The sequence below is a fragment of the Ochotona princeps genome, chromosome 10, assembly GCF_030435755.1.
Source record: "Ochotona princeps isolate mOchPri1 chromosome 10, mOchPri1.hap1, whole genome shotgun sequence".
Lineage (NCBI taxonomy): Eukaryota > Metazoa > Chordata > Mammalia > Lagomorpha > Ochotonidae > Ochotona > Ochotona princeps.
In genome coordinates this window covers 32,982,290-33,004,334 of record NC_080841.1, presented here as the reverse complement: position 1 = coordinate 33,004,334, position 22,045 = coordinate 32,982,290, and the positions used below count along the sequence as shown (strand labels likewise).

Sequence of the window (22,045 nt, the reverse complement as noted above, 5' to 3'; positions counted from 1 at the left end):
TAAAAATTTTTTTAATTTCATTTATGTGAAAGGAAGACAGGGCAGGAGGAGTTGATCTTCCATCCACTGGTTCACTCCCAAATGCTTACAACAGTTGAGGCTGAACCAGGCGGAATTCAGGCTCCTGGTTCCACCTGCGTCTGCCCTAAGGGTGTCATGCAGCCAGGTACTTGAGTTCTCATTTACTGCCTCTCAGGCTGCACAGTGGTAGAAAGGTCGAACAGAAGTGGAACCAGGAATGGAACCCATGGGTGCTGTGGCAGGATGCCAGCCTCCTAAACAGCAACTTAATACCCAAGCCAAGGGCCCACGAGGTCATCTGTTGAACTCCTGATTTGTGTTTTGTACATTCTGTTTATGTTTATTTTTTAACTCTCATGCAGTCATCCCAAGCAGGTCAGGAGGCTGGGACTGAACCATTTTTAGTAACTTGTTTCTGTAGCCCACCTTGAGTCCTGGGTAACTCTGTGAGCCTGTGTCTTTTCACGCAGCTGTGTGGTGTCAGGCTCTGAGGAGCATGTGATTTGTTTCCCGTTTCCACTTTATGTCCCTGAGGGCCACAGATGACCAATCACCGCCAAGGACTGTTAGAAGCCCACCTTAAACACTGTCATCATAAAAGTTTGCAGGCAGATTATTATTTTTCCTAAGCTCAGATCATCTCCTTTCTGGTGGCAGCCTCCAATTCTCCACCTGGGGCTGGTACAGTTCAGCGTCCCCTGCTGTGATGCCATCTTGCAGGATCCCATGAACCCAGTGTCACACAAAGTGGGCCGAGGAATTTTGGCACTGCACCTCCCTTAGCCGCCCATCTGGCTCGGGAATATACCATTGAATGTGCCTTTCCTGCACATTGCCACACGTGTCCGTGGCTGCTGCTCTTTGTGGTTTCCAGTTGTGATCGGTTGGTGGTCATGCTGTCCCAGCCAGTAGGAATCACAAAGGAAAGTAAGATTTGACCTTTACGGCTTCTGTGTGGTTGAACTTGGGCTTCTGTCACAGCAAAATATGGCCTTCTCATTCCCACTGGTGTGTTCACTTGGTTTGGGTCCATGAGTTCATATAGTTAATTTCTTAGAAAAGGTGGTGATTCTGTTCATGTAATAAATTCCTCATAGTTTGCTCCTTTAGTGGATTGGCTGGGGGATGGGTTATAATTTTTGTTGTTCATTGCATTTGCATATTTATAATATTTTGAAGAAATTAAAGAAAATGGATAAACATTGATGTAGAGGGTTAAGCTGCCACCTGTAATACTGGCATCTCATATGAATGCCAGTTTGAATCTTAGCTACCTCATTTCCTTTCGGGCTCCCTTCTAGTGTGCTTAGAAGAGCAGCAGATGGCCCAAGTGCTGGCTGCTCCCACATGGGAGACCGGAAGGGGTACCAGCCTCCTGGCTTCAGCCTGGCCCAGCTCCAGCCATTGCAGCCATTTGATGAGTGAGCCAGTGGGTGAAAGATCTCTGTTTCTGCCTCTCTGTCAGTCTTTCAAATAAATGAAGCCTTAAAAACAATGAAAGAGCCCGTTCATCTTCCATATATTTTTTGAAGAAATTTTAATGGAAAACATTAGAATATCATTAATATGCCAGCAGCCCATATGAGATGTGAATACTGCTTCAAGTCCCAGCTGCTCCACTGCCTATTCAGCTCCCTGCTTGTGTGCCTGGTAAAAGCTGCAGAAAATGGTCTAGCTGTTTAAGCTCCTGTCACCTATGTGGAAAACTCAAATGAAGGCCTATGGTTGCCTGGCCCAGCACTGGCTACTGTGGCCATCAGGAAAGTGAACCAGCAGATAGAAGGTCGGTCGGTCTCTTTTCTTTTCTGTAGCTCAACTTTCAAGTAAATAAATAAGTCTTTTTAAAAAAGAATATGTTGGGCCCATCACGGTAACCTAGTGGCTAAAGTCCTCATCTTGCATGTGCCAGGATCCCATATGGGTGCCAGTTCATGTCCTGGTGGCCCCGCTTCCCATCCAGCTCCCTGCTTGTGGCCTGGGAAAACAGTCGAGGACGGCCCAAAGCCTTGGGACCCTGCACTCGTGTGGGAGACCTGGAAGAGGCTGCTGGCTTCGGATCGGCGCACACCGGCCCGTTGCGGCTCACTTGGAGAGTGAATCATCGGATGGAAGATCTTCCTCTCTGTCTCTCCTCCTCTCTGTATTTCTGACTTTCCAATAAAAAAAAAAACCTTTAGAAAGAATATATCATAAAGCAAAAAGACAGTTCCTTGATACTCATCTATACATGTTCCTTATATACCTGTTTTTATAGAAGTGCAAGTACTAGAATTCCTCATGAAGTTTATGGTAAATATATAATTATAAAAAGCATGGATTTAAAAATATTTTTAATGTGTTTACTTGAGAGAGAGAGGGAGAAGTATCATTTGCTGGTTCATTCCCTAAATGCCTGCAAAGCTGGGTGGGAGCAGAGCCAGGAGCTGGGAATGAAATCCAGGACTCCCATGAGGGTGGCACTGGGTCCTGTCAGTCACATGAGCCATCACTGCCTTCCAGGGTCTGCATCGGCAGGGAGCCACAGCCGGGTATCGCAATGGGCACTTCCATGTGGGGTGTGGGTGTTTTAACCTCTAAACTAAACACTCACTTCCCCTCACTTTTTTTTTGCACCATAAATTCAATTCCATATCTCTGTGAACATTCTGAAGCCATTGTGTAAACTCAATCATTATTCACCTGTAGTTCTTGTTTTTTGTTGATGTGTCATGAACATGTTTCAGGTCATTGGCCTAGTTGAGTCCAGCAAATGGCTGGATCCGTCACAGTGTGGTTCTGGCAGAGTAGCATCACTTTATTTGGCTCCCTGATACTGGAACCCCTCATCTCCCTACGGCTGAGTCTGGAAGTGGGCCCTGCTTCCTGATGACGTGCATGCTGAGAGCAGCAGGAAATGTTAACGCAAGTAGCTGGATTCCGGCCCGACATATGTGGGAGATCTGCATTGAGTTCTAAGCTCGGCTTTGGCTCGGCCCAGTCCTGTTATGGGCATTTGGGTAACGCCTCAGCTGTTGGAAAATGTCTCTCTCTCTCTATCTTTACATCTCTATCTCTGTCTCTTCCCTGCCTTTCACAAAAAAGGAAAAAGGAAATTAAAAGAAACAAGTTTGTGATGTGAGCTGCTATTATCTTGGGACATTCATCCATTCAGCTCAACCTGCACACTGGCTACTGTAACATTTGTGTGACTTTGGCCTTGGAGATGTCTTCAGTTAAAACTATTTTTTAAAAGAGGTAACATGAACAAATGGTACAAAATTCAAAAGGACACACAGTGAAAAGCAAGTCTTGTGAGTTTTCCTCCCCATGGCAGGTGCTGTTGCTAGTTGTTCTGTGTAAGGATGTGGAGAGTGGGGCATGAGATGTGTTTGCACGTGTATCTAATGCAAATGGCAGCATGCCTTTTAATGTTTCCTTAATAGAACATCTTAGAAGTCATTACATTTCAAAAATATACATCATCCTGTTTTTTTTAAAATCTGGTTTTTATTGGGAAGGCAGAGTTACAACAAGAGAAACAGAGGAAAGAGAGAATCTTGTATCTGCTGATTCACTACTCAGATGGCCAGAGCTGGGCCCAGCGTGGTGGCCTAGTGGTTAAAGTCCTCGCCTTACATGCGCCGGGATCCCAAATGGGAGCTAGTTCTAATCCCGGCAGCCCTGCTTCCCATCCAGCTCCCTGCTTGTGGCCTGGGAAAGCAGTGGAGGAGGGCCCAAAGCCTTGGGACCCTGCACCCATGTGGGAGACCTGGAAGAGCTCCTGGCTTCAGATGGGCACAGCTCTGGCCATTGTGGTCACTTGGGGAGTGAATCATCAGACAGAAGATCTTTCTCTCTGTCTCTCCTCGTCTCTGTATATCTGACTTTGTGATAAAATAAATCTTTAGAAGAAAATAGCCAGAGCTGGCCAATTCAAAGCCAATAGCCAGGAGTTTCTGTGTCTCCCACATGGATGCACGGGCCCAAGCGCTTGGGCCAACCTCCACTGCTTTCCCAGTCCATTAGCAGGGAGCCACATTGGAAGCAGAGCAGCTGGGACTTGAACTGGTGCCCATATTGAATACCTGCACCATAGGTGGAGGCTTAGCTTGCTACGCCGTGGCGGCAGCTCTTACATCATCCTATTTTAAAAGGCCATCCAATGGCTGTCATTCTCTTTCCCCGTTAGTGGACAGAAAGGTTGTTTCCAGATTTTTCCCCCATGATTTGTCTTGTTTATCTTCCCTAGAGTATTTCCTAATGAATGTTGTGCAGTCTCAGCTGACAAGTCTTATGGAGGCAGTGAGGGTTATTGGACATTCAACAGGAATCAACTTGAAACTACTCAGTGACTCTCTGTTGGTGTGAGCATGTTCATTGCTGAATTGCGTTAGTGGATCTGCCTGCTTCTAAAGCCCTGCGTTTCAGAAGTTCCTGCTGTGGTCGTGGGCTGGGTCCTCCCTTAAGGATGGCAGAAGGCAGGCAAGACCAGCCCTGCCTTGTGCTTCCGGCACCCGTGTTCTTCCTGTTTGACTTGTTACTGTCGCGTGCTGAGAGTAAAGGGAAGAGAGACGCCTTTTAGCCAAAGAGACAATGCAGTGCTGCCTTCCTCTCCTGGCTGAGGCCAGCTTGAAATCACCCATCTCGGCCATGGCCATGACTTCTTTCTGTTCTTCTCAACAGCTGCCAGAGCACTAGGCGTTTGTATGCCTTCTACGATGTTGGCTTGCTTCTTTTCTCTGCTCATGGTTGCCCAAGGTGGAAGGCATGAAGCCCAGATTTTGAGCTCCCTTCAGGACTGGGAAGATGCGTGCCCTTGGAGGTCAGAGCTCAGGTGCCATCGGTACAGCCTCACCAGCTTGGCCTGTGTCCCTGGATTCTGTTCACAGAAACCGTTTTCCTTCTCTAGTCTCTCTGGCCTTTCCTCTCAGGCGCATACCACAGGCTCATTTTTCCAGTCTTTAGTTGTGCCATTTTTCTCTAGTCCTTTGTTAGCTTGTTTTTCTTTCCAAAGCCATCTGCAGCCTTTCATTCTACACCAGCGGCTCTCCGGGCTACCTTTGCCTCATCAGCCACTGAGCAGTCTTCGTTTCAGCACCAACCACTCTTCCTTCTGGTGCGGCCTCATGGTGCTTTTCCTCATGCATATAATTGTGAAAGGTGGCAGTCTTTCTTTGATAGCACACATATTTTGCCCCTTGTTTACTAGATTTTTCAGGGTGGGAGGGGGTGGAGAAACATAGTATTTTGCCATACTCTATAGCCATAAGGATTTCTTTTTTTTTTTTAAGATTTATTTATTTTATTACAGTCAGATATACACAGAGGAGGAGAGACAGAGAGGAAGATCTTCCGTCCGATGATTCACTCCCCAAGTGAGCCGCAACGGGCTGATGCGCGCCGATCCGAAGCTGGGAACCTGGAACCTCTTCCAGGTCTCCCATGCGGGTGCAGTGTCCCAATGCATTGGGCCGTCCTCGACTGCTTTCCCAGGCCACGAGCAGGGAGCTGGATGGGAAGTGGAGCTGCCGGGATTAGAACCGGCGCCCATATGGGATCCCGGGGCATTCAAGGCGAGGACTTTAGCCGCTAGGCCATGCCGCTGGGCCCTAGCCATAAGGCTTTCATACAAATGTGGGTTATTTCTGTAATGAAATAGTTAGCCAGCTCCATGATCAACATTGAGATAGATTTTAAAAAGGTGTAAGAAGTAAAAATTGGGGGAGAGTGTCTGGACTTGCTGATGAAGCCATCAGCTAAGATGCCTGCCTCTCCCATCGGGGTAACTAGGTTCAGTTCTCTGCTGCAGGTTCTAGCCTCCTTCTGGCGTGGAACCTGGGAGGCAGCAGCCATGACTGCTGTGGTGGGGTTCCTGCCATCCAGGTTGGCAGTCTGGATGAGGTACCTGGCTTCTGGAGCCCGCCTCACGACTACAGTGAGCATTTTCAGGGTGAGTCAGCAGCTGGGAGCTGTCTCTCTTTATCTGTATCTCTTTCTATGTCTCTCTGCCTCCCAAATAAATGTACAAATGAAGTAAGATAGTTGATTGAGGAAATGAAAATTTGATATGCAGAGGAATTTATACATAAGAATATATTGTGGAAAATGCATCAAATTATTTACTTTCCTGGAATGCATTACTAAATGTTACTAAATGTTACTAAATGTGGAGGCCAGTGTTGCAGTATAGCAGGTAAAGCTGCCTCCTGTGATACTGACATCTCATGCAGACACTGAACTGGTTTGGATCGCAGCTCTTCCGCTTCCCATCCGGCTCCCTGCTAATGTACCTGGGAAAGCAGCAGGAGATAACCCAAATCCTTGGGCCCTTCACCCCCGTGGGAGACCCAGAAGAATCTCTTGGCTTGGCTCCTGGCTCCTGGCTTGGCTCCCAGCCCTGGGGCCTTTGGAAGCCATTTGTGGAATGAAACAGTAAATGGAAGACTTCTTCTCTGTCTCTCCCTTTCTCTCTCTAGTTCTGCCTTTCAAATAAAATAGATATTCTAAAGAATAAATTGTATAAAAAAATTTTAAATGTAAACAGTGGTAATGCTATACTGAAATGAATCTCAGCCAGCAAAAAGCGTTCTCTTAACTCTCTTCCCGTGTAAACTCAGAAAGGTCCAGGAATGAGGAAAGTCACATAGGAGCTATTATATTATCAGCTGTTCTGTTGGAGAAACCTTTGTGAGCATGAGAAAAGATGGTGAAAAAGTAAGAGCAATTTTTTTATTCATTTGGATCATCAGGCACTTTTTCAAGCATTTAAGAAAATATATATCTTGGGCCCGGCGGCGTGGCCTAGCAGCTAAAAGTCCTCGCCTTGAAAGCCCCGGGATCCCATATGGGCACCGGTTCTAATCCCGGCAGCTCCACTTCCCATCCAGCTCCCTGCTTGTGGCCTGGGAAAGCAGTTGAGGACGGCCCAATGCCTTGGGACACTGCACCCGCGTGGGAGACCCGGAAGAGGTTCCAGGTTCCCGGCTTCGGATCGGCGTGCACCGGCCCGTTGTGGCTCACTTGGGGAGTGAGTCATCAGACGGAAGATCTTCCTCTCTGTCTCTCCTCCTCTGTGTATATCTGGCTGTAATAAAATGAATAAATCTTAAAAAAAAAGAAAAAAAAATATATATCTTATTTACTTGTTTTGTTTCTTCATTTCATCATAATCTGAGATACACAAAACTTAGCCTTTATGAAGTTTGTTGAATGGCTGGTGGAACAATTAATATTTATTTATAATATCCCTTCCTTAGCCTTTACAATATTCCCTCCTTTCTTCTGATCTTGGGATATCTGCACAGCAAGGTCTGTACAAACTAAACTTCGTACTGACCTTCTACTGTAACTTAACATAACCTCTGATCAGAATTGGGTTTTTAACGTGGAACAAGCACAGCTGATTGAGTAATGATGGAATAGTTGCAGAAGGAGAAGGCCCATGAGGTAAGGCTATGTATTTCTATATTTAGAATATAACCAAGTTTTAAAAGAACCAAAAGCCTAAAAAAACCCAATGCGTAAAGAAAAGGGATTGGTCTGTTAGGGTGGAGGCCAGCAAAAGCTGGCTGGCATGCTTGTCGTCTGCCCAGGCTCCTCATGAACCCAGGCTGATCGTCCTGCCATGGCCTGGAGTGAACTGGCCACCCTCCAGTGCTAACACCCATGGGAACATTGAAATGGTCGGCTACCTCCATAGTCACTCAACCTGACAGCTGCTTGGTGACTGCCCACTTGGCTGACCTTCATGGTATTTTCTCTAGCCATAACCTGCTGGGGACAGCTTCAAGTTGTGGGTCTTCCCAAGACTCATCCAGGACTCACAGCCAGGCCACCGATGAGGTGACTCTGAAGATGTTTCCTGTATCAATCCCAAGAGCAGGCGTGTGCTGACTAGGGGATGAAGCCACCAAACCCAGGAGGAAGCTGAAAGCACAGCTCGCAAGAGGCATCCCTGAGGCTGGATGAGGACAGCCAAAGGTCGGCATGCCACTCTGGGTGGCACATCACACCTACGGAGGAGGGGGTAAAAATCCATCCTGGGATCACGCACATGAGTCCCCCACAAAAAAACAAAAACAAAAACAAAAAAACAAGCTAACTCGTGTGAATTCCTCTGGAACTTAAACCGCAGGCAGAAATTCCTGATTGAGTTTTACAGCCCAGTGATGAGCTCATGTACACCAGGCTCCAGGATGAGGACTGACTTGCGGCAGGTGCACCCTGCCCGTCTGACTCAGCCTCATCCACTGGGCCCCAGTCCTGAGTGTGAGTTCTCTGCCATGCACCTGTGGGTCACCACTGACTGTGTGCATGAACTGGTGGAACGGCAGCTTCTCGGTTTTCTCCCAAGGAAAAATGTACTCAAAGAATATGAACGTGCGGTACACGGGAGAGCTCACATCGCCAGTAACTGCCTAGAATGCCGGCCAGCCCAGCAGAAGTACATGAATGAGACAGGACGGTGTAGTCACCACCTGGTTTCTGGTGCCGTACTGAGGGGATTTTAAGGCCTGGCTCTCCTACATGAACCTGTGATCTTCGTCACATTTACTTAAGCTCCCTATATTTTAGTCTTTTTCTCCCCCCTTCCTTTTTAAGAAAGATTTATTTACTTATATTTTTTTGAAAGGCAGATTTACACAGAGAAGGAGAGGCAGAGAAAGATCTCCCATCTACTGGTTCACTCCCCAAATGGCCACAACTGCTACAACTGAGTCAATCCGAAGACAGGAGCCAGAAGCTCTTTCCAGGACTCCCATGCAGGTGCAGGGCCCCAAGGCTTTGGGCCATCCTCTCCTGCTTTCCCAGGCCATAGCAGGAAACTGGAAGGGACATGTAGCAGCCGGGATACAAATCTGCACCCAGATGGGTTGCTGGCATTTGCAGGTGTAGGATTAACTTGTTGAGCCACCACGCTAACCCCTTTAGTTTCCTTTTTCTATAAAATGGGAATAAAAGTAAACATGATAGAACTTTGCTCAAAGCTGTGACAGCTTGTAAGGGTAGTTTCTCAGAAATACTTAATACAGTGCCTACAAGGATGAAGATGACGGTTGTGGTTGGGATGATGGTGGTGGTAGTAGTAGATGATGATAGCAGTGTCAGATTGCTCTTCACAGTGGTTCTTGAGGTTACATTTACCAGAGGTGTGTGTGTGTTTCCTTTCCTTGTGTTTCTCCTGTATTGTTAGACTTTACAGTGCTGTCTACATCATGGGTTCAAATGGAGCATCTGCTCCTGAGGTGCTTGGCTGCCAGAGCTTCCCCTTTGGTGCAGTGCTTACTGTCAGCCCATACCGTCAGTCTTTTGTCTTCCTTATTGATCTCTCATAGATCCAGCAAACACCTATTGAGTGCCTTTTGTGTGCTACACGCTATCTTAGGCACTAGGACTAGAATGTAGCATCCTGGATTGTGGATATCAGTGGGAAGGATACAAATAATAATGCCATTCAGACAGTAATACCTTGTGGGAAGAGATTTAAAGTAGGAGAATCGCAAACTATCTAACACACACTGAGTGCTTTTCATGTGCCAGCTCTTATCCTGAGTTCTGTATACGAACTTACTTTGTGCTTATGGTTTTTATGATAGCATTTTTGGAAAATTTTTATCTTTGCTGGAGACAGAAGTTCAGAAGTTAAGTAATACACTCAGAAAATTGGGGCAGACGTCATGGTGCAGCAGATAAAATGGTTTCTTTCATAACACCTGCATCCCCTTGCAGACTGTGGTGTGGGTCCCAGTCACCCTGCTTGCAGGCTGGATTCCTGCTGGAGTACCTGGAAGGCCATGGGCGATGGCCCTCACTGGGGAAGGTCCAGCTGGAATTCCAGCTGCAAGCTTCAGCCTGGCCCTGATCTGACTGTGTAGGCATTCGGAGAATAAGCAACAGAGCGATCCCTCTCTCTGTCACTTTCATGTAGGTGAAAATTTTTTAAATAAGCATTTAAAAAAACCCACACAGCTGGGAAGCTGGGAAGCCAGGATTTAAACTGTGGCCAGACTCTAGCAAATGCCTACAGTCCTGTCCAGTAAATTGCATCTTGTCTCTGTATTGTAGTAGAGACAAAATATGAAGGGGACATGAGCTCATTTGTGTCTCCTGGCTACTAAGTCTTCGTCATAAGTTACCGGTATCTTGCTGTTGTTTAAAATTTTGTTTATAGTCACTTCGTCATTAAATGTTTTACTTTTCTGTTAATGCGTTGGTTATGATAAGCAAGCTAGTGTAATGACTGGACTGTCACGTAAATCACTCCGACTCAGTGTCTGTGCACTCCTTGCTCATGTTACAGTCCTGGGCGGGTGTTCAGGTGGAGCCCAGAGAGGTGCTCCTTCCCACTGCTCTTCACCAACCACACTTCTTCATGTGGCTCCGCCATCCTCCCACACCATTTGGACCTTAATAGCCATCAAAACTATCAACTTATACTGAACCTTTTTGTTTTAAAGATTTATTTATCTGTTTGGAAGGCAGAGCATATGTGTGTATGTGTGTGAGAGAGAAGGTCGGGGGAGGTATCTTCCATCCACTGATTCGTTCTTCCAAATGACCATGTTGGCCAGGGTTGGGCCAGTCTGAATCAGGAGCCAGCAGCTTCTTCCAGGCCTCCTGTGTGGGCACAGAGACTCAGACACTTGGGCCATCCTCCACTGCTTTCCCAGGTACATTATCTGGGAGCTAGATTGGAAATGGAACAGTTGGGTCTCAAACCAGTGCACATATATGATGCTGGGGCTGTAGATGGCTGCTTTATCTGCTACACCACAGCACCAGACCCAATTCATTAAATTTTTAGTCCTGTTTGTGGTTGCCTTGGCAGGGCCAAACCAAGTGAATTTGTAGTCCTTACATCACCTTTGCAGACCAGTTGTCCCTTCCTGCCACTAGCAGTTCACCTGCATGTAGGTCCTGTCAGCACAGGGGAAGGAAGGGCCCAGAGAATTCCATCCTGGAGGGTCTCAGGACCAGCAGGAAGCAGCAGCACGCAATCACATCCTCCCAGATTCACTGCTGTGCCCCAGTCGGTGGCCAAGGGTCATTGCAAGGGAGCTCGGAAATGTGTAGCTGCGAGTTCAGGGAGAAGGGATGGATTTGTGAGGACTTTGTCCCAGCCCAGCTGGAAAATGTTACATGGCTCTGCTCATATCCCATCGGATTAGTCCATTAAACTCTGTGCACACATTCCATGAATACTCCCGCAGAGGGACTTACTGTATGTGTGTATGAAAAAATTGACATTTCCCTGGCTGAGAAGTTCATTGGTTTCCTCTTGAGGTTTGAATATGCCAAGATTCTCTGGAGACACAGCTTTTCCTACACATCTTGGGAAGGAGAGAGAGGGAAGTTGTGTTCTTCAGAGACCGCGGGAATCACAAGAAGTGATTTCTGTAACTCAGCCATCATCCACCTGATCTCAGGCACTGAGACCCTGAGGTGGTGTTTCTTCTTAGGATTTCCCAGGAGAATCTTCTCCTTGAGGCCCAGGGCTGTGGCTTGGCAGATAGTGCCACTACCTGCAGCGCTTGTATCCCGTATGGACACCAGTTCAAGTCCCAGCTGCACCACTTCTGATTGTACTAATGTTCCTGGGAAAACAGTGGGGAATGGGCACTTGCTCTTGGCTGCTAATTCCCTTAAGAATTCTGGGAAGTGGTGAAACAGCACCTTCTCGTTTTAGGGTTGAGAAGGTTGGGAGCATGGAGTTTATTTCAATGTGTTGGAGGATGAGCGTGTCTTAAGTGATATTTTAGCAGCTGTATCATATACTTGCTTCACTGATCAGACATTTGTGATTAATATCAACTAGTGTAGAGCATTAGGAACCGTGAGTAAATTCTTCTGTAAAACACACACACACACACACACACACACACACACACACACACAGTGCTACAAATGTACTACTTCTGAAGATACCAGCCATGGAACCATTGAGGAAGGAAAACCTAAAATATTCCTACTCCTACTCCCAAATCAGAGAACTTACCTAGCTTTGATAGGTTTGTTTAAGCCCAATTGCTAGTCAGATATTTCAGGCACTCTTAGTCACCAAATGATTTTAAATAAAAACATCATGATAGTACAAATTAGATTCTGCTAATAGAAATGAGCTGCTTGTTTTTGGTATAGAAATGCGTTACTATTGTTTAAGCCACTAGAATACCACTTCACAAGGTCTTAATGCATCTGTAAAAATGAACACACTTCTATTTTAGGACTAGGAACGAGGAAATAGAAATCTATAGCTCCAGTATTTGTTTCTTATATAGTTTCACTGTCAGACATATCTTTCATATTTTGACTTCACAAAGGACTGAATTACCCATTGAATTTAAATTTCCATTTTAAAGGAGACTTTCAGTGGCCCTTGCCAGTTGGGCTCCTTTTCATTAACAAGCAGACAGACAAAATAGCTGAAGAGTGACAGCAGAGAAATAGATATATTTCATTTGCTGGCAACTCCACAAAAGCCAACCCTGGAACCAGGAACTCCAGGTCTTCCACATGAGTAACAATGCCCCAAGTACTTGGGCCATCATCCACCGCCTCCCAGCAACCTGAGTCGGAGCCACCCTGAGCAGCCAAGACTTGAACTAGCACCCTGACATGGGATGCAGATGTCCCAAGCAGTGATTGAATCTGTATTACTTATCTATTTACAATTTTTTTAAGGAGTTATTTTGATACATAAACATGTGCTGGAAAAAAGTTGGCCCTCTGTCATTTGGATATTGGGCAATAGAGCTGGCCCTTTGTAGCAGTTAGGAAACTAAGTTATAGTGTGCTAAGAACACCAAAATACTGTTGTTTAGGTGACCACTCAAAGAGCTGGATCCCTGCCCCTGTGAGAGACCCAACTGAAGTTCCAGGCTCCTGGCATCAGTCTGGCCCAGCCCTAATTATTGTGCCTGTGAAAGATCCCTCTTTCTAATTCTCCCTCCTCTTGATCACCCTGCATTTCAAAATAAATAAGCCTGTAAAACAATTTTGCAAACATATCGAAAATCACCACAGTTCACTTTCTGGCTTAAAAATGGCTTCCATTCTCCTTCATGCAGAACATACTGTGCCTTGCTAAGACAGCCCCTGGGTCACATCCTAGTAGGGCTTAGGTATCTGGCTCCAGGTTCAAAGCCCAGAAACCAGTGGTTCAAGCCAGTGTGGCATGGAGGAGGCTGCTCATGGTCACTTGTTCTCCATGTGAACATCTGTGGTGAGTCATCTACTCCACGCTATCACACGGATAGGCCTAAGGTGGCCCCTGCAGACACTGCCCTAACAGAGGGACAGAAAGCACACAGCAGCTAGTGTCCATGGTGGCTCTGAATCCTGCTGCTCAGTCCCCTCTTCCAAAGTTGTCCTTCCTGATTCTTGCTTCTGTGGTTTGATCAATCAGTGCTGCCCTCGGGGTGATCCTACTTGAAGAAAACCAGCTCTGTGTCTGAAGGTCTTTCTTTCTGCCCGGTTCCTGCCTGTTCACAGCAGAAGGGACCTGGACTCTTTGTTTTGTTCTGCTCCATCATTTTCAAGCCATTGCATTGCATTGAAAAATGTCATTCCCCGTGAGACTTAGCTTAGGGAGGGCATTTCGCTGGCATCCTGTATTGGGGTTCCTGGGTTTGACTCTCAGCACCTGCTTCCAGTTCCAGCTTTCTGATGATGTACATTCTGGAAGCAGCAGGTGATGCTCAAGAAGTTGGGGCTCCTGGTTCCAGCCTGGCTTCCCCCTGACTGCTTCAGGCCTGCAGAGAGCCAGTCAGTAGGTGGAAAATCCTGTGTGTCTCTGTCTTTCCAAGATGGATGAATGAATGAATGCCATGGGCTTCCTGACTTTTACTTCATAATCATTTATTAGGCAAAAGTCATACCGGGAGTCTTTAGCATAAACTTTCTCCTCTAGGCTGGGCTTTCTTTAGGCAGTTGTTAATAGACATAATTAAGATTCTTAGGAGCCCTCTTGATAAAGGGAAGACCCGGAAGGGGCCCTAAGATCTTTTTGAAGGCTTAACAAAAGGTCTGACAGCTACACCCTGGATTTGACTTTTGCTTCTTTTTGTGTCCTGAGGCCATTTCTTACTATGCTAATCCTCTGTTCTTTGGAGCTCAAGATGAGAAGCAATTTTGGTTTTGAATCTGACAACTCTGGGCCAGGTTTATCCTTGTTGTCTAATCAATCTGTTTCTCACTTTATTGTGGACAGCTAGGTGTGGCCAGCATTTTCAACACTTTTTCCAGAAACCTTTTGAGTTAGATCATCAAATTCATTTAGGCTTACTGTCTTTTTTCTTTTCTTTCTTTTTAAGGTTAGTTTATTGTTTGAAAGGCCGAGTTACAGAGAGAGGCAGAGAGATCTTCTGTCTGCTGGTTTATTTACCCAAATAGCTGCAATAATGGAGCTGGGTCAGCCCCAAGCCAGGAGCTTCTTGGGTATCTCCCATGTGCAAGGACCTAATGACCTGAGTAGTATTCTGCTGCTTTCCCAGGGAATCTAGCAGGAAGCAGTGCAAACTTGAACCAGGATTCTGATAGGGCTTGCTGGACCATGTCACGTGGCAGTTAAGCCCCCCGTACCACAACGCCTGGTGCATCTTGGTGTTAATTTTATATAACTATTCCTCTCCTGCAGCAGAGGCATCTTTTTCTCAGTCTTTCATGCACCTGTTTTGTTTTTCTTTATATCATCAGTCATCTGCAAAGGTCTTCTTCCCTGTCTGAGCCCTGTCTGAGCTGTCACGCAACCAGGGCCTTCTACTTGGGTTGTTATGCACTTTCAGATACCATATTTCCATCTCAGCATTCATTACTACAATGAAATTAAAACAGGGATCACTTACTGTGCTTCCAACTTTGGTGGGGCAAGAAGTCGGTGAAAGTAAATAGACACTTGGGGAATCCCCTAGACTGTTGCAGTCACCCCAGGGGTTGCTGTCCTGTCACTTGCAGATTTGTCTCTTCTGTCTCAGTGGCAGCTCACTCTGCAGCCCTCAAGTTCAGTTGCACCCTCTGGGGGCCTGCCCACGGGGCTGGAGACCTGCCCACGGGGCTGGAGACCTGCCCACGGGGCTAGAGACCTGCCCACAGGGCTGGAGGCCTCAGGGCGGCCAGACCTCATTGGGGACTCCTGACTGGGAAGTCACAGGATGTCACTTCTGCTGTGCAGAAGTGCCAGTCACCGCCCCCAACTCCCACCCCCTGCCACCACCATCACCCTGATCAAAAGAGAAGGGAGAGGACCCTAACACGAGAAGAACTCATGGACAGGTTTGAAAACTGATTGTCCAGTGGGTGAATGCGTAGCCAGTGAGTAGGCATGTGTCCTTTCTCACTCCATCTGCTTGTCAGTCTTTGGGCAATACAGTCTGGCACTGAATTAATTACAGTAAAACTTCCCTGTGTTTATAATGTATTTTTGAGAAAAGGAGGCATGGTACATTATATTGTACTTATTTAATACCAAGTGAGTTAGAAAGCTAATTTAGCTTTTATTTCCCAAAAGCCATTAAAATTCTGGGGGCAGGGGTGATGAGGGGAAGCAGAGAAAGACAGAAGTGTACTTTTGGAATTGGAGTGACCTTTGTAAGCAAGATTTAAAAGCCAAGAAACCACAGGGGAACTGTTTAAGATGTTGTACTACAGGAAGTAAAACTGAAGGATAAAAAAATAAACTGGATGAACTATTTACAGCCTAAATAAAAGATAACCAGCTAGGCCATGAATCATAAGCCATAGAATAGCCTCTGCCCCCTCAGGGTGTTGTGAGGATTCAATGAGGTTAAGTGCCCGAAGGAAATGCTTAATAAATGACACACCCTGGGAGTCATTGGGTGACAGGCTGACTGAGCCCCAGGCTGCTGCCGGCTTCAGCGTGGCCCAGATCTGGCTGTACTCAGGCATTGGGGAAGTGAAACAGTGAATGGGAGATGTGTCTGCCTGTCTCTGTCGCTGTCTCTCTGTGTTTCAAATAAATAAACATTTTAAAAGATCTATAACCTCACTCCTGATTAAGTAAGTGAAAATCCGGTCTGCGGTGAGCTTGTTTCCATCCAGGGGAAGATCGTGGCCAGGAAGACCGTAATTGCGGCGCTGGCAAGAATGTGGGCAGTGAGGTGGTGAAGTGGCAGTGGGTACAATATTTGGGAAAGAAGCCTTTATCGCTTAATAAAACTGAGCACCTGCAGGCCTTCTGACCTAGTGTTTCCTCCTACAGTTGTACACAGAGATGTAAGCCCCAGAATGGTTTTCGATGCAGGAGTAGTTAGGTAGGAGCTTATCCAGCTACACAGTCTTAGGCCAGCCAGGTGCTAAGGGAAATGCAGTAGCTTAGTATATCCCAACACAGAAAGAACTCTATGATCTACAGTTAAGTAGAAGGGAGAGAAATTAGGTTCTGAAATGGTAGGTTTAAGATTCAGTTTTGTATTTAAAAAATTGTAATGAAAATGAGGACTTTGAGAAGAAAGACAAGTTAAGAAGCATATATGCAAGAAAAACTATGGGTTGCATTCGAGGGACAATATTATAAAGCTGTTAATTAATGATACAGAAATCTTGTGCAGCATATTAGACACTTAATAATTAAGTAGAAAAATCAGAGAGGTAGATATGATGGACTTAGAACATAATGATAGGCCAAATTTTCCCCATCACTTTTATTTTTTAAGATTAATTTGTTTCTGCTGGAAAGTCAGAGAGAATAGAGACAGAGAGAAAACTCTTTCGTCTGCTGGCTCACTCCTTAGGTGGCTGCAGCGGTAGAGTTAATCTGAGCCAAAGTCAGGAGCCAGGTGCTTCTTCCAGGTCTCTTACACAGGCGCAGGGTCCCAAGGCTTTGGGCCGTCCTTGACTGCTTTCCCAGGCCACAAGTGGGGAGCTGGAAGGGAAGTAGAACAGCTGGGACATGAATCAGTGCCCTGACTTTAACTACTAAGCTACCGTGCTGGGTCCTCCCCATCACTTTCTTCTGTATTGGACAGTAATACAAGAGTAACTCAACATACAGGTGTTAGCTCACCACCTGGGAGTTATGTGGTAGAGCAGGTCCAGCCGGATAGATGGAAAGTGTACGTTCTTTTTGTCTGTTTTTCCCCAGGTTTCCTCCATGAGAAGGTAACAGCTGGAGATGATGAGGGTTCCAAATGGAAATGAGTTACCTGTTGCTTATCACTCAGCAGGCCTGCCTTAGGAGAGACTTCCTCCTATGCGTTTTTGAGAATGAATATTGCATATTGCAGACAAGATTGTGTCAGTTCTTTTATTTCTATCTTAGTGATTTGGCATATCAAGAGATGTCTGTGATGTTTTTTTTTTTTTTAATGTATCTCTCCCTTAAAGTGCTAAGAAGTAGAGTATTGGAACAGGGTAAGGAGCATGCCAGCTGTGACTCCAGATCTGCAATGCCGGTGCTTGATATCTGCGTGCCTGAGTGTGCCCTGACATTTTCCCGCCCTGTCTGTAGCCCTCTTAAGCCAGCTGTGTTTTATGTCCCCCCTGTAGCCTGCAGTCCCACTGTGTCTAGCACTGGATTTTCAAGTGATGAACATTGTGTGGTTTGGTTTGTATTGTGCCTTTTTTTTTTTTTTTTTTTTGAGCTTGTTTGACCCTGTCTGCTTTTCCTGTAGGAGTCCCGGAGGGGATTTGGGAGCCAAAAAGAAGAAGAAGAAACAGAAGAGGAAAAAGGAGAAACCCAACTCTGGAGGCACCAAGTCCGACTCGGCATCTGACTCCCAGGAGCTTAAAATTCAGCCACCCTCAAAAGTGAGCACCCTGTCTCATGCTCCCCTTTGTGGTTTCCCAGGCCTGTGAGCTGAGACTGTGTTCTGTGGCACCAGTAACTGCAGGCTGTTTACAGCCTCCTGAACACTGACTTTGGCACCCAAATAATTCAAGAGGTACAAGGTGTGGTGTGGTGTGGTGTGGTGTGGTGTGGTGCGGTGTGGTGTATGTGTGTGTGTACCTGCTATATTCTTCCTGTTCTTCAGTAAATGCATTCTACAAGAAAGCATGAGCTTCTTAGTGGATTTTTTTTAAAGTTACACTTGGTGTTTGACGACCTTTAGTTCAGTAGATATTCACGTTGTAATTTTCCCGGGTGTCTGGCTAATTGCCGGAATAGCACAAGGCCATCTGGCAGCAGATGCCAGCCAGAGCTGCCATGGTAAGTCTTCTGTTGACTTTGGATCAGACCAGTTGTCAGCGGTCATTCTTCATTCAGTTGCCAGGGGTGAAGAGCAGCTCCCGGTGAAGAAACAACCCATTTAGACCAAGCCACAAGTTCTCCCGCTGGGCCCCATCTGGGCACGTTGTGTGCTGTGTGTGTCTGGTGGTGCAGATGGCAGGCACCCCTGTCCATGGAGCCCACTCCCTGTCACCTCGGCTGAGAACCCAGCCCATGTGTGCTGGGCCTTGGGAAACACCAAAGCCTCTGTGCAAGGTGTTTGTGCAGAGGGAATTAGAATTTGAAATGCTCACAAAGTAGAGGTGGTTTGGATTGTAGCTGCAAATAGGTTACCCTGGGTAGTGTGGGATGCCCTGGAAATACCTCAGAGACCTGGTGCTAACTCCAGCATCTTTGACCATGAGTCATGTGCCTTTGCCTAAGCCCCTTCCTCATTGTAAGTCTTACCTGGAAAATGGAAATGATGCCTTTCTGTCTCTCAGGGCTGTTGATATCAGCTCATTGAAATAAGACTGTTTTTATTAAATGGCTTTTACAATATAAGGAGCTGTATACGGGGGAAGTTATTACCCTTAAGTAAGTTTTGTGAGCTTCAGATTTTTATTACATAGGATTTATATCATATCACCTGGTCTGAGTATGACAGGTAGTTGTTTAGTTTGGTTTGATTTGTTACCTATTTTACACACAGGGACCCAGAACCACTGAGAAGGAAAAGTATTTATCCCATTTTTCACTCATTGACTGATGTGGGGTGAAAAAAAAAATGGAGACTTCCTGCCTAGCATTTCAGCTTGTTTCTGAAGGTCATAAATATTCTATCCATCAGATGTAATTTCCAGGGTAACACACTGGAAAATACCACTGTGAGCTTGCAGCATGTCTTCCCATCTCTCAGAGCTGCTTTTGCCACCCTCTTGTTGCTTTTAGCATCACCATCAGTTTTTACCCATCCCTTCACCCCTAATAATTTGGAATTCTTTCCTCGTCTCTGTCTTTTTGTAAGAAACTAGCACCCATCAAGGCAGAAGACACCAGTGGCATTGCATGATGGAAACCTTCTTTTAACCAGGAATAAGTCAATGGTATTTCAGTGCGAGCTTTTCCCTGTAACTTCCTTATTTATTTTCACTGCATTTGAAAGGCAAGAGAGAGAATAGAGACAGACAGGTGGAGAAAGATCATCCATCTACTGCTTAACCCCCCCCCAAATGCCTGCAACTACTACTGCTGGACCAGGCTGAGCTGGGAGCTGGAAACTGCCATGTTGAAGGCAGGGACCCAGGCCCTCGAGCTCTCATCTGCTGCCAGTGGGGTTCCCAATAGCACGAAGCTGGATCAGGAGAGCAACCAGCACACAATGCAGATTCTGATGCAGGATTCTGGCATTCCAGGTAAGGACTTCAGCTGGCGTGCCATCTGCCCACATCCACCATTGTATTTTTTTTTTCTTCTGCTAGCTCTAGATAATATTCTAGTCTACAGTAAACTGCATTTTAGAGAATATTCTGCCTAACTCAAGAGTCAAAATAGAAATTGTTTATATCTGAATTCTTTTCTCTAAGATTTGTTTATTTGCAAAATGGTGACAGTAGATGGGGCGGGCCTAGGCTGAAGCCAGGAGCCAGGAACTTCATGTGGGTGTCAGGAACTCAGCCACTTGAGCCATCATCTGCTGCTTCCCAGGTTCACTGAGAGGAGACTGGGTGGGAAGTGGAATAGTGAGCACTCCAACACTCCAACCAGCACTCTGATATGGCATGCCTGCACTGCAGGGAATGGCTTAACACGCTGCACCACAACACCCACCTCTGTCTGAGTTCTTAAAGATGTATTAGTTTGTTTAAAAGGCAGAACAACAGAGAGAGGGAGAAAGAGAGAGAGAGAGAGAGATCTTTCATCAACTGGATTGATCATCAAATGGGTACAAAGGCAGGTCTGGGTCGGCCAAAGCCGGGAGTCAGGAACTCCAGCTGCAGCTCCCAGATGTGTGGCAGGGACTCAAGCACTCGGACCGTCTTCTGCTGTCTTCTCAGTTGCAGGAGCAGGGAGCTGAACTGGAGTGGAACATCTGGGACTTGAACTCGCACTCCAAAATGGGTTGCCATCATCCCAAGCTGCAGCTCAGCTGGTGTGCCATAATACCAGCTTCTTCTTGAATGATTTCCTAGTGGTAGAAGGTGTGGATGTTTTTCCAAGGTAGTAAATTTGAAAAATCGCTAGTAAACAGCATGATTGCCATTCAGTATTTCTTAAGGAGTAATTTGTGGAAGAAAAGAATACTGCCTCCTAACCAGGAGTAGAACAGCGGAAGTCAGCACAGGACCGCTGGATGTTCTCGCTCCGTTAGCACAGTCATTTCTCCCCAGGAGGTGCTGCTGTGCAAGGTGCATGAGTATGGGGAAGAGGTTGAGACTGAGTTTTCCTTACTGCTTCGTGCTTACTTGTATCAGAAAGCATTTCAATAGGTAGCTTCAGGAGCTGTTTGACAAGTGGGGACTTTGTGTAGACAGCGCTGGGCAACTGGATGAGCCTGGCGAGGTGAAGTATGGGACAGTGTGCTGTCAGAGCCACAGTGCAAAGATACATGGGAACAAGGATGCTGATTGTGCCTGTGGCACAGTCGTTAGATCTAGATGTATTAGTGTCAGGTTCAACCCAAGTATCCGAGCAGGAGGTGGGGTGGGAGAAGATTTGCTAAGGATACAGTGGCTGTATATTTGGATGGCTAGGCCCTGTGAAACTTGACCAACATTACAAATTGAGAAAGACTGGTGACTTCAGCTTCTATTTAACTTAAGGTCCCCGTTAACAGCTTGTGTTTTGGGGTTCAAAGGGACATAAATTTCACTTTGCCTAAAAGCCAATTTTAATGTTGGAGATTCCAAAGAGGCCCAAGCCATAGGAAGAATCCAAAAATACAACACATTAGAGCAAGAAATTTTTTTTAAAAATTTCTGTGTGACCTTAAGATGGGACCATTAGGATTTTGAGCTCAACCAAAATCTAAGACTCACAGTTTATAAAAGCAGGCAGTCCTGGATTCAACTGTTAAAGTTCCAAGTGGAGACATGAAACCTATAACAGGCCTACAGTTAGACTGCAGGCTCTTATTTTCCTTGAGTCACTGTAGCATCAAGAACCCCAAGGAATACAGAAGTACAGCAATGGCAGGATAGTCTGCTGGGTCACACAGGTGAGCTCCTTGGATTGAGACTATTTACCAGACCATGGATTCCAGATTCAAAGTGGAGCATAAGTCCAAAGTCAAACCACCAAGAGCCAGTTGTGCCTGTGCTTGGTGTCTCTGGAGAGAGGGGTGGAGCACACAATGGAACCCAAAGTTTCTGAAATTCCTTCTAACCCCATTCTTTTTTAAATTTGAAAGGCAGAGTTAGACAAATAGAAAGACCTTCCATCTACTGGTTGAACCCCTGAATGGGCCAATCCAAAGCCAGGAGCCAGCAGCTTCTTCCAGGTCTTCCCTGTGGGTTCAAGGACCCAGTCACTTGGGCCAGCCTCCACTGCCTTCCCAGGCCATTAGCAGGTAGCTGGATCAGAAATACAGCAGGTGAGATTCGAACCAGCACATATATAGGATGCCAGTACCATAGGCAGTGGCTTACCTTGAATTACCACAGCACCGGTCTCCCGACCCCTTCAGACTGCTGAAACATCTGGAATTTTGCATATTAAAACCAGTCTTTGATTTCCACTTCCAGACCTTGCCACTCTCCTCACCCCACCCCATGTTAAGTATAGTTTCATGTGCTGTGTGTTGCATTATTTAAATAATTAAGAGGAAATGAGCTGACCAGTCTTCAATAGATGATAAAGATAATTGTTTTGAGAAAGCAAGTC

The 22,045-nt window shown here is 46.1% G+C and overlaps 1 protein-coding gene across 1 annotated transcript in view; it reads left to right on the top strand.

Annotated features, from left to right (window-relative positions):
* Positions 1 to 22,045, top strand: part of NMT2 (N-myristoyltransferase 2) — a 64,281-nt gene that overhangs the window by 12,034 nt on the left and 30,202 nt on the right. The window contains exon 2 of the mRNA XM_004578590.4: positions 17,628 to 17,763. Coding sequence (XP_004578647.1) covers positions 17,628 to 17,763 — 136 coding nt within the window. The remainder of the gene's footprint in view (positions 1 to 17,627; positions 17,764 to 22,045) is intronic.